The 11,588-nt window shown below is 41.8% G+C and overlaps 1 protein-coding gene across 1 annotated transcript in view; it reads left to right on the top strand.

Moving 5' to 3' along the window:
• Window positions 1-10,995, top strand: part of LOC139571186 (cytohesin-1-like) — a 62,846-nt gene extending 51,851 nt beyond the window's left edge. Inside the window, exons 9-14 of the mRNA XM_071393802.1 lie at window positions 5,197-5,308; window positions 5,537-5,539; window positions 6,752-6,828; window positions 6,961-7,032; window positions 7,120-7,274; window positions 9,199-10,995. Coding sequence (XP_071249903.1) covers window positions 5,197-5,308; window positions 5,537-5,539; window positions 6,752-6,828; window positions 6,961-7,032; window positions 7,120-7,274; window positions 9,199-9,277 — 498 coding nt within the window. The 3' untranslated portion in view covers window positions 9,278-10,995. The remainder of the gene's footprint in view (window positions 1-5,196; window positions 5,309-5,536; window positions 5,540-6,751; window positions 6,829-6,960; window positions 7,033-7,119; window positions 7,275-9,198) is intronic.
• Window positions 10,996-11,588: the final 593 nt, after the last annotated feature.

Raw genomic sequence — 11,588 nt, 5'->3', positions numbered from 1 at the left:
TCCCAACAGGACGGGTAGCCTATTCTCATAAGAGAGGTCTTTGAAACCTTGAATAAGGAAACACTATTTGTTTTATATTTTGGACATTTTGTCAGGAAATGCAGCTCTGTCTCAGGTTCTGCTGTGGTGTAGTGGTTGCACAGCCTTTCCTCTACAGGGAGCCAGGTTTCCTGTGTCTATCCTTCTCGATGACAAGGCTGTGCTCATTGTGTCAGGACCCGGTGCGAGAAACAGTCACTAATAATCGTCAGAACCCAGAAGATGAGGCAGACACAGCAGTACTAGCGATAGTGGTTTAATAAAGAACAAAATCTTCAGGCAAAGAAACTAAATCCACAATGTCCAAAAATAAAGCCAAAAGGCACAAAATGGAAATCCTCCAAAATACAAAAGAAACTTCACAAAGTGGTAAAAAACAGCAGGGAAAAACAAACCTCAAAAGACTACTCAAATAATACACAAGAACTAAACCAGAGAACCTCTGGAAAATCCAACAAGAGAAATCTCTGAATAAAACAAGGCTTGGGCTGGGGCTGGGTGCTAACTTACAAACACTGAGCAAGGAACTAAGGAACACACAGGGTTTAAATACTAACAAGGGAATGACCTACAGGTGCAAACAATAATTAGAGCAAGAAAAACAAAAGGTACAAAAAAGGTGCAATGGGGACATCTAGTGACCAAAACCCGAACAGTCTTGGCCAAAACCTGACACATTGAGCATGTACTTTGTCAAGGTTTTTCTAAGGTTTTGATCAGTCACCATGGTCAAATAGTTTGCCATGGTGCCAGATAGCACTGATTTGTGCTTGTGTTTCCCAATAGGTAATGTAGTTTTGTTTTGACTGTTGTAATTTGGTTTATTCTGATTCATTGGCTTTTTGGTCCTGAGGCTTCAGTGTGTTAGTAAAACAGGTTTGTGAACCTGGACCAGCTAGATGAGGGGACTCTTTGCTCAGCTCTTGGCATTGCAGGGCTTGGTAATGATATGAGAGGGGGTCACTGTATTTTAGATTTAAAAAAATAATATTTGTGGATGTTGGCCTAATTCTGCCTTGCATGCATTGTTTGTAGTTTTCCTCTGGACAATCTTACAGAACTCTGCATGCAGGGTTTCAATGGGGTGTTTGTCCCATTGGGTGGAATCTTGTTTTGCAAGTGGACCACACACCTCGCTGCCATATAGTGCAATTGGTTCAATGACACAATCAATTAGTTTTCGCCAAATTTGAGGTATTTCGATTTGATTTTGTTTTTTAGAATGCCCTGTGTGCTTTCTCTCTGTTCATTCACCGCCTCATTAAGGTGTCCCGTTAAGATTATTTTTAAATAATTGTAGTAATTGTAGTGTGTGCAGTACTCTATATTTTGTACCAATTATGAACTTTGGTCTAATTCCCTGAGATCTGGATCTTCTCTGGAAAATGAATTACACTGCTCAAAAAAATAAAGGGAACACTTAAACAACACAATGTAACTCCAAGTCAATCACACTTCTGTGAAATCAAACTGTCCACTTAGGAAGCAACACTGATTGACAATAAATTTCACATGCTGTTGTGCAAATGGAATAGACAACAGGTGGAAATTATAGGCAATTAGCAAGACACCCCCAATAAAGGAGTGGTTCTGCAGGTGGTGACCACAGACCACTTCTCAGTTCCTATGCTTCCTGGCTGATGTTTTGGTCGCTTTTGAATGCTGGCGGTGCTTTCACTCTAGTGGTAGCATGAGACGGAGTCTACAACCCACACAAGTGGCTCAGGTAGTGCAGCTCATCCAGGATGGCACATCAATGCGAGCTGTGGCAAGAAGGTTTGCTGTGTCTGTCAGCGTAGTGTCCAGAGCATGGAGGCGCTACCAGGAGACAGGCCAGTACATCAGGAGACGTGGAGGAGGCCGTAGGAGGGCAACAACCCAGCAGCAGGACCGATACCTCCGCCTTTGTGCAAGGAGGAACCTGGAGGAGCACTGCCAGAGCCCTGCAAAATGACCTCCATTGTGTCTGCTCAAACGGTCAGAAACAGACTCCATGAGGGTGGTATGAGGGCCCGACGTCCACAGGTGGGGGTTGTGCTTACAGCCCAACACCGTGCAGGACGTTTGGCATTTGCCAGAGAACACCAAGATTGGCAAATTCGCCACTGGCGCCCTGTGCTCTTACCAGATGAAAGCAGGTTCACACTGAGCACATGTGACAGACGTGACAGAGTCTGGAGACGCCGTGGAGAACGTTCTGTGCCTGCAACATCCTCCAGCATGACCGGTTTGGCGGTGGGTCAGGCATGGTGTGGGGTGGCATTTCTTTGTGGGTCCGCACAGCCCTCCATGTGCTCGCCAGAGGTAGCCTGACTGCCATTAGGTACCGAGATGAGATCCTCAGACCCCTTGTGAGATCATATGCTGGTGCGGTTGGCCCTGGGTTCCTCCTAATGCAAGACAATGCTAGACCTCATGTGGCTGGAGTGTGTCAGCAGTTCCTGCAAGAGGAAGGCATTGATGCTATGGACTGGCCCGCCCGTTCCCCAGACCTGAATCCAATTGAGCACATCTGGGACATCATGTCTCGCTCCATCCACCAACGCCACGTTGCACCACAGACTGTCCAGGAGTTGGCGGATGCTTTAGTCCAGGTCTGGGAGGAGATCCCTCAGGAGACCATCCGCCACCTCATCAGGAGCATGCCCAGGCGTTGTAGGGAGGTCATACAGGCACGTGGAGGCCACACACACTACTGAGCCTCATTTTGACTTGTTTTAAGGACATTACATCAAAGTTGGATCAGCCTGTAGTGTAGTTTTCCACTTTAATTGTGAGTGTGACTCCAAATCCAGACCTCCATGGGTTGATACATTTTATTTCCATTAATAATTTTTGTGTGATTTTGTTGTCAGCACATTCAACTATGTAAAGAAAAAAGTATTTAATAAGAATATTTCATTCATTCAGATCTAGGATGTGTCATTTTAGTGTTCCCTTTATTTTTTTGAGCAGTGTATTTTTGTCTTTTTTGGGTGTACTGCCAGGGCCCAGGTCTGGCAGTACTGCTCTAGCAGGTCCAGGCTCAGCTGTACGCCATGTGCTGTGGGTGACAGCAGGCACAGGTCATCTGCAAAGTGCAGGCGCTTAACCTTTCAATTGTGGAGACTAACACCAGCGTCTGAGGATTTTTCTAGAATACCACTGTTGATGTAAATATTGAAGAGCGTGGGGCTCAGATTGCAAACCTGGCGAAGGCCCCACCTCTGGTTAAATAGTTATTATGTTATTTTCTTACCAATTTTTATGCTGCGCATATTGCCAGTTTTAATAATGTCATATGTTTTACCCCCTACACCACCTTCAATAACTTTGTAGAACAGTCCTGTAGGCAAAATAGAATCAAATGCATTTTGGAAGTCGATAAAGCAAGCGTAAATTTTGGTGTTATTTTGGTGGACATGTTTATCTATCAGGGTGTGTAAGGTGTAAATATGATTGGTCATGTAATGTTTTGGTATAAATCGAATTTGGCTTTTACTCAAGACATTGTGCTTATTAAGGAAGTTTAGAACTCTTGCATTTATAATACTACAGAAAACCTCAAATTATTGTTCACACAAATGCATCTGTAATTGTTAGGGTCAAATATGTCTCTGTTCTTAAAGATTGGGGTTATGAGTCCTTTATTCCAGATGTCAGGAAAATAACCTACAGTCAGGATAAAATTAAACAGTTTTAATATAGCGATTTGAAATTTTGCACTAGTGAATTTGAGCATCTCATTTAGGATGCCATCAGGTCTGCATGCTTTTTTAAATGTAAGGGCCTGAAGTTTCTTATAGAGCTCCTGGTCAGTCATTGGGGAGGCCAATGGATTTTGATTGTTCTTTATAGCTTTTTCTAATCCATTCAATTTCTCACGAATTTGGCATTGTTCTGTGTTTGTATCAGTTTGAACGGTGTTGTAGAGTGTTTTAAAATGGGTTGTCCATATGTCACCATTTTGTATTGCTAATTCCTCTAGTTTCATTTTTTTTGGGGCGTTTTACAATTTTGCCAAAAATGGTTTGTTCATGGACTACTCAATTAGTGTCAGCTGCTTGCTGTTGTACTGGACTTTTTTGGTTCTGAGTGTATGTTTATAGAGTTTTAAAGTCTCACAGTAATAAGGCATGAGGTGTAATTCACCATTATTTGGGTCTCTGTGCTTTTGGCTTGATAGTGTTGTCATCTGTGGTCTTTTTTGGTTTGTTTTTTATAAATCCAGTTGTGCTTCTTTTGCCATTTGCCTGACTATATTGCTGATGTTTTTTTACTGACAGATTGATGCCTTCTTCACTGTGAGTGGATGTGTTTTCCAGAAAGTTATCTAAGATTTTTTTAGATTTTTTTTCTTTCTCGATCTCTCTCTCTTTCCATACCTTTCTATCTCTTTCCATATCTCTCTTTCCAAATCTCTCTCCCTCCATATCTCTCTCTCTCTTCATGTATCCCTCTCCATATCTCTCTTTCTCTCTCTCTCATATAAATATATATATTTCCCTCTCTATGTTTCTCTCTATATATATAATCTCCCTTTCTCTCTCTCTCTCGCCATATCTCTCTCTCTCTCACCATATCTCTCTCTCGCCATATCTCTCTCCATATCTCTCTCTCTCTCTCCATCTCTCTCTCTCTCTCTCCATCTCTCTCTCTCTCTCTCTCTCTCCATATCTCTCTCTCTCTCTCCATCTCTTGCTCTCCACATCTCCTTCCATATCTCTCTTTCACTCTCTTGCTCCATATCTCTCTCTCTCGCCATATCTCTCTCGCCATATCTTTTTCCATCTCTCTCTCCGTATCTCTCTCTCCATATCTCTCTCTCCATATCTCTCTCTCCATATCTCTCTCGCTCTCCACATCTCCTTCCATATCTCTTTCTCTCTCTCGCTCCATATCTCTCTCTCTCGCTCCATATCTCTCTCTCTCTGTATCTCTCGCTCTCTCTCCGTGTCTCTCGCTTTCTCTCCATATCGCTTTCTCTCTCTCTACATATCGCTCTCTCTCTTTCTCTCCATATCTCTCTCTCCATATCACTCGCTTTCTCTCTCTCGCTCTCTCTCCATATCGCTCGCTTTCAATCTCTCTCTCTCTCTCTCTCTCTATATATATATAATCTCTGTCTGTGTGTGTATATATATATATATCTCCATCTCTCTCTCGTGCTCTCTGTAGAACCTGTATGAAGGTATAAAGAACGAGCCCTTTAAAATTCCAGAGGATGATGGGAATGACCTCACACACACTTTCTTCAACCCTGACCGGGAGGGCTGGCTACTCAAACGAGGTGAGAGAGTCAACTTTGCTGTAAAAGTCTTATAGAGCACAGGACAGCAAGCTTGATTGATACTTCCACTCCCTCGGATGGACAGATGCAGAACTACACTCTCCTGTTTGGCCTTCTCATTCATACCAAGAATATAGCCTATATAATGGGTATACGTATTTATGACTCAATGTAGTTTGTCTTTGTGTTTTTTCTTCCTCATTTGTTTTGGGTGATTTTGGTCTCCAGGAGGTATGTAAATATGTATTTATGGATTGGAAGCCTGACGCCTTCATCATACCAACAGCGTCATTTTGGTACACTAGAAGTACATTAATTTCCAATCGAACGCTGCATTTGCCTTGCAGCATTGCATCGTAGTGGGTTCTGTGTGGTGCATACGTTGGATTTATGGAACATATGCGTCAAACTGTATGCGTAGACGGCTTGACAGAAATGGTAGCAGAAGGTGAATGTTGAACTTTTGTTGCACACATATCCAGATGATGCTGCTTACTATTTTGCGTAATAATGCTATCGGTGTGATCAAGGCGTTAACCTCCTCAGCCTGTATGTGCTTTGCTTCTTGGTGCTGCTTCCCATACTCTGCCATGCAACCCAAGTTTTTGTCCAATGAAAATATATTGTTAACTATGATTTCATTATAAAGAATGAAATGGTTTTTAATTGTTGGTAAGATGTGATTTATCTGCTCTTTAATCTGTGCAAGATGTCATTGACTTCAACGCAAACAACCTTTAAACCTAACCCTACCATCCAATCAGTATCTCAACCATAGAGATATATAGAGGACTCTAGTGCTCAAAAGCCCGTTGCAGCATGGGCAGCGCAATTGAGGACTTTTACCATTTTGAAGTAGTCAACTGGGTGGGACTTCCTATGGGTTAAAAAATGATCACATAATTCCATCCGGGTCATCAGGAGGGATCAGCTAATGATTTATACTCGTGAGCAAATATTCCATAACTGCAGGTGGCAGTAAATCAGCAACCATTATACCTGTTCAAACACACTCCAGGTGGCAGTATGCACCCTTTCAGTTTGTTTAGCAACTCACAGAAGTAGTAGTAGTAGTAGAAGAAGAAAATGTACTACTTCAAAATGGAGATGGCCTCAATGGCACTGCCTGTGCACTTATAGACGCCATAATGGGACAGATACAAAGAAGAGTCCTCTATCATTCTGTATGATCTCAACTAATGCATTGCATTCATGGTCGACTTTGTTGCCATCATGCTGTGTCTTCTGAGAAGCATGACTGCATTAAAGGCTACCTGGAATGCGTCCATAGCCTCCTGCCTGGTACTGGCTGATGTATGTGCTGCCATCTATCTGTCTGGACTGTCTAGGGGCACCTTTTTAATCAGTGGATTTTGCTTGTTCTAACCCTTTCATCTTATGAATCCTGATTGAACTCTGACCTTTAACCTCTAACCCCCTCAGGAGGGCGTGTGAAGACGTGGAAGAGACGATGGTTCATCCTCACAGACAACTGCCTGTACTACTTTGAGTACACTACTGTGAGTTGCTCTCTCTTTCTATTCCTCTCTCTTTTTCTGTTATGCTTTTTTCTCCATGACATGCAATGTACCAGTTGTGAGCTGTAATGCTCTCGCTGTGCTTTCTCATTTCTCACTCCTCCCTCCCTCCAGGATAAGGAGCCTAGGGGTATCATCCCTCTGGAGAATCTGAGTATTAGAGAGGTGGACGACTCCAAGAAACCAGTAAGTTACTATCTTTCTCCCTCTTTTCCTGTGCTCTTTCTTCCTGTTTCCTTTTAAAAGCCTCTGAGTCACATCTCTCTCTCTCAGAACTGTTTTGAGCTGTTCATCCCGGACCACAGGGATCAGGTGATCAAGGCATGTAAGACCGAGGCGGACGGACGTGTTGTCGAGGGCAACCACACTTTCTATCGAATCTCCGCCCCCACAGCCGAGGAAAAGGAGGAGTGGATCACCAGCATAAAGTGAATTCTTGGCGGTGTCCCATTAACCTCTCATTCTTCCTGAAGTGTATATGCATTAAAAAAACACCATTGGATTTGTGTAGGCATGCGCTAGAGGGACTTTCCATATACAGTTGAAGTCGGAAGTTTACATATGCCTTAGCCAAATACATTTAAACTCAGTTTTTCACAATTCCTGACATTTAATCCAAGTAAAAATTCCCTGTCTTAGGTCAGTTAGGATCACCACTTATTTTAAGAATGTGAAATGTCAGAATAATAGTAGAGAGGATTTATTTAAGCTTTTATTTATTTCATCACATTTCCAGTGGGTCAAAAGTTTACATACACTCAATTAGTATTTGGTAGCATTGCATTTAAATTGTTTAACTTGGGTCAAACGTTTCGGGTAGCCTTCCACAAGCTTCCCACAATACGTTTGGTGAATTTTGGCCCATTCCTCCTGACAGAGATGTTGTAACGGAGTCGGGTTTGTAGGCCTCCTTGCTCGCACACGCTTTGTCAGTTCTGCCCACAAATTGTCTATAGGATTGAGGTCAGGGCTTTGTGATGGCCACTCCAATACCTTGACTTTGTTGTCCTTAAGCCATTTTGCCACAACTTTGGAAGTATGCTTGAGGTCATTGTCCATTTGGAAGACCCATTTGCGACCAAGCTTTAACTTCCTGACTGATGTCTTGAGATGTTGCTTCAATATATCCACATAATTTTCCTTCCTCATAATGCCATCTATTTTGTGAAGTGCACCAGTCCCTCCTGCAGCAAAGCACCCCCACAACACGATGCTGCCACCCCCGTGCTTCACGGTTGGGAAGATGTTCTTCGGCTTGCAAGCCTCCCCCTTTTTCCTCCAAACATGACGATGGTCATTATGGCCAAACAGTTCTATTTTTGTTTCATCAGACCAGAGGACATTTCTCCAAAAAGTATGATCTTCGTCCCCATGTGCAGTTGCAAACCGTAGTCTGGCTTTTTTATGGCGGTTTTGGAGCAGTGGCTTCTTCCTTGCTGAGCGGCCTTTCAGGTTATGTCGATATAGGACTCGTTTTACTGTGGATATAGTTATTTTTGTGCCTATTTCCTCCAGCATTTTCACAAGACCCTTTGCTGTTGTTCTGGGATTGATTTGCACTTTTCACACAAAATTACGTTCATTTCTAGGAGACAGAACGCGTCTCCTTCCTGAGCGGTATGATGGCTGCGTGGTCCCATGGTGTTTATACTTGCACAGTATTGTTTGTACAGATGAACGTGGTACCTTCAGGTGTTTGGAAATTGCTCCCAAGGATGAACCAGACTTGTGTAGGTCTACATTTGTTTTCTGAGGTCTTGGCTGATTTCTTTTGATTTTCCCATGATGTTAAGCAAAGAGGCACTGAGTTTGAAGGTAGGCCTTTAAATACCTCCACAGATACACCTCCAATTGACTCAAATGATGTCAATTAGCCTATCAGAAGCTTCTAAAGCCATGACATCATTTTCTGGAATTTTCCAAGCTGTTTAAAGGCACAGGCAACTTAGTGTATGTAAACTTCTGACCCACTGGAATTGTGATACAGTGAATAAGTGAAATAATCTGTCTGTAAAAATTGTTGGGAAAATTACTTGTGTCATGTCATGCATAAAGTAGATGTCCTAACCGACTTGCCAAAACTATAGTTTGTTAACAAGAAATTTGTGGAGTGGTTGAAAAACGAGTTTTAATGACTCCAACCTAAGTGTATGTAAACTTCCGACTTCAACTGTACCAGTCATTTACTTTCAAATCCATTCCGGGAAGTGAACAAGTGCACACTTTGGGAGAAAGGAGAGAGTTTTGGTTCTTATTTCTTCCAAGTCATGTCCTATCCTTCATCTGTATGATCCTGCTCTAGTCTCATGACAAAGAGTTAAATTCATATTGCTCTCCCCTCTCTTAATGTAGAAAAGCCATCAGCAGGGACCCCTTCTACGAGATGCTGGCAGCACGGAAGAAGAAGGTGTCTGCCCTGACAAGTCTGTAGAAAAGACCCAGGCTCCAGCACTTCAGCAGGAGGAGCAGGCCTCACTCTATTCTACAGCCCAGTGTTTGTGCCCATGGACCTGAACTATGGACCTATGGAACTGTATACACAAGAAAGCAGAAGATCCCAAAAGCCTGTTGAAAGTCTAGGTGGACGCTGTCATCATATTGATCTTGTTTTCTTCAGATTCACAAACACTGGAGGGGAAGGATTATGAAGGGGCACAGGGTTGGGACAGGAATGCAGAGAGGATTAGATGTCCTTTTTCAGCGCCCTCTACAGGAAGTTACATAATGCAATATTATGCTTTGATAAAAATTTACAGAGAAAGGCAACATTAACCTATTTTTACACAAACCTCTTTTCTGAGGGTTCTTGTCATAGTGCTGTTGTAACTACAGAACATTTCTTTCTGAAGGGTTCTCATAACAAACCACCACTGTTTCTCCTCTCTCTGTCTCTGTCTCTGTCTCTCTGTCTCTGTCTCTCTGTCTCTGTCTCTCTGTCTCTGTCTCTCTGTCTCTGTCTCTCTGTCTCTGTCTCTCTGTCTCTGTCTCTGTCTCTCTGTCTCTGTCTCTGTTTCTCTCTTTCTTTGGTTCCATGTTTGTTTAAAGGTAATTGATAGGAATTGCCAGGGACTGACCTCACAATGCAATATCACGCTACTTAGGTGCCGATACGATATGTATTGCGATTCTCACGATTCTATATGTATTGAGATTCGATACTGTGATTTTGCGATTCGATATTCCAAACATATTTCTCAGGATATGTCTGCTGCAGAGGGACAAGAGAGCCATGAGATAACGAGTTTTGATCAGTCATGGAAATGAAAGTGCTGAAAACAAATTGGCTCCCTATTTCAAAAGAAGATGGCGAACAAGCTATACATGAGTTTTGGTGCAGGTTAAGCCAACTAGCGCAACAGTATTATTGCCATATTGTCAAACGATATGATACATCATCAAAAATAATATCCTGATATGTAACCGTACCGATTTTATTCCTGCATCACTAGTAATTGGGCTGTGTCAGTGAGCCAGGGTTTGAGATATGGGAGCTGAGTCGGCAGAATAGTTGCATAAAACTGTCTCTGCCCAAAGCCTTTCTCTGCTGCCATCACTGTATTAGTTCTGCTCTTCATTTAGTTTTTTTGTGTTGATACCTCTGTTACTGCAACTGCACAGTCACGTGGAAGGAGGAGGAATGGCGGAAGGGGGAGAAAGAAATGAAGGTGAGAGGTAGACAAAGGATCATAACATATCACTTTGTTTCGGGTTGAACTATTCAGTCTTTTATTCTGATATTGTGACAATTAAAAGTACTTTTGTACAAGCAGCAATATGTTTGCAGAGAAAGGATTTGGTGAATAAATAGAAGACCTAAGGTCTATTAAGACCTTATTACAGTGTTATACAGTTGTGTGCTGTCTGTTACAAATGTGTTATAAGAGATGCATTTCTGTCATCAATGTGCTCTTTGGAGGGCTGTGATTTAGTTTTTATAATGGCAAATAAATTAATCGACAATTGTTATGTTCTCAATGTACTGATTATGAAATGCAAGTCGAGCTTGAATTATATACGTTTATTTACCTATAATGCACATCATTTATTGTTTGTTTTGTATCATAAAGGTTTGTGCTGTTATGCCCTTATTATGCCATCATGTTTTTGTTCATTTGATTTCAGATTATCAAAAATATATCTCCAATGCTAGTCTCATTTTTCCTTTCTTTGTTTAAGATTTGACTTGGCAAGTGAGGTTAAACTCAGTAAAAACTTTATTTTGACGTTGGATATAAACCACACTAGACACAAAGACACGGTGATATATGGTCCACGTTTCATAGCACCAGCCTTTTGAGCTGATTGACAAGCAGAACAAAAGCATTTGGAATGGGTGAATTTTTAGGACAACGTTTTGTCAGTTGAAGTTTTGATGTCTAGCTAGCTAGTAAGATTGATGTTCACCGAAAATCAGGGAATAGCTAGCTAGCAAACAGCTGACAGTGGTTGTCAGAACTAGGATGACATGGAAGGTTGAGAGGGTTGAGTTTTTACAGAATGTCACATTAAAGGCACTAAAATTGAAGCCGGACAAATGGCAGAAATGTATTGCAGGGGAGACCTTACAGAAATTAAATATATTACAGTACATTCGGAAAGTATTCAGACCCCTTCACTTTTCCACATTTTGTTACATTACAGCCTTATTCTAAAATGGATTAAATTGTTTTTTCCCTAATCAATCTACACATAATACCCCATAATGACAAAGCAAAAACAATTTTGACATTTTTGCAAATTTA

This window comes from Salvelinus alpinus, chromosome 3 (assembly GCF_045679555.1).
Source record: "Salvelinus alpinus chromosome 3, SLU_Salpinus.1, whole genome shotgun sequence".
Classification (NCBI taxonomy): Eukaryota; Metazoa; Chordata; class Actinopteri; order Salmoniformes; family Salmonidae; genus Salvelinus; species Salvelinus alpinus.
This window is presented reverse-complemented; position numbering and strand designations above follow the sequence as displayed.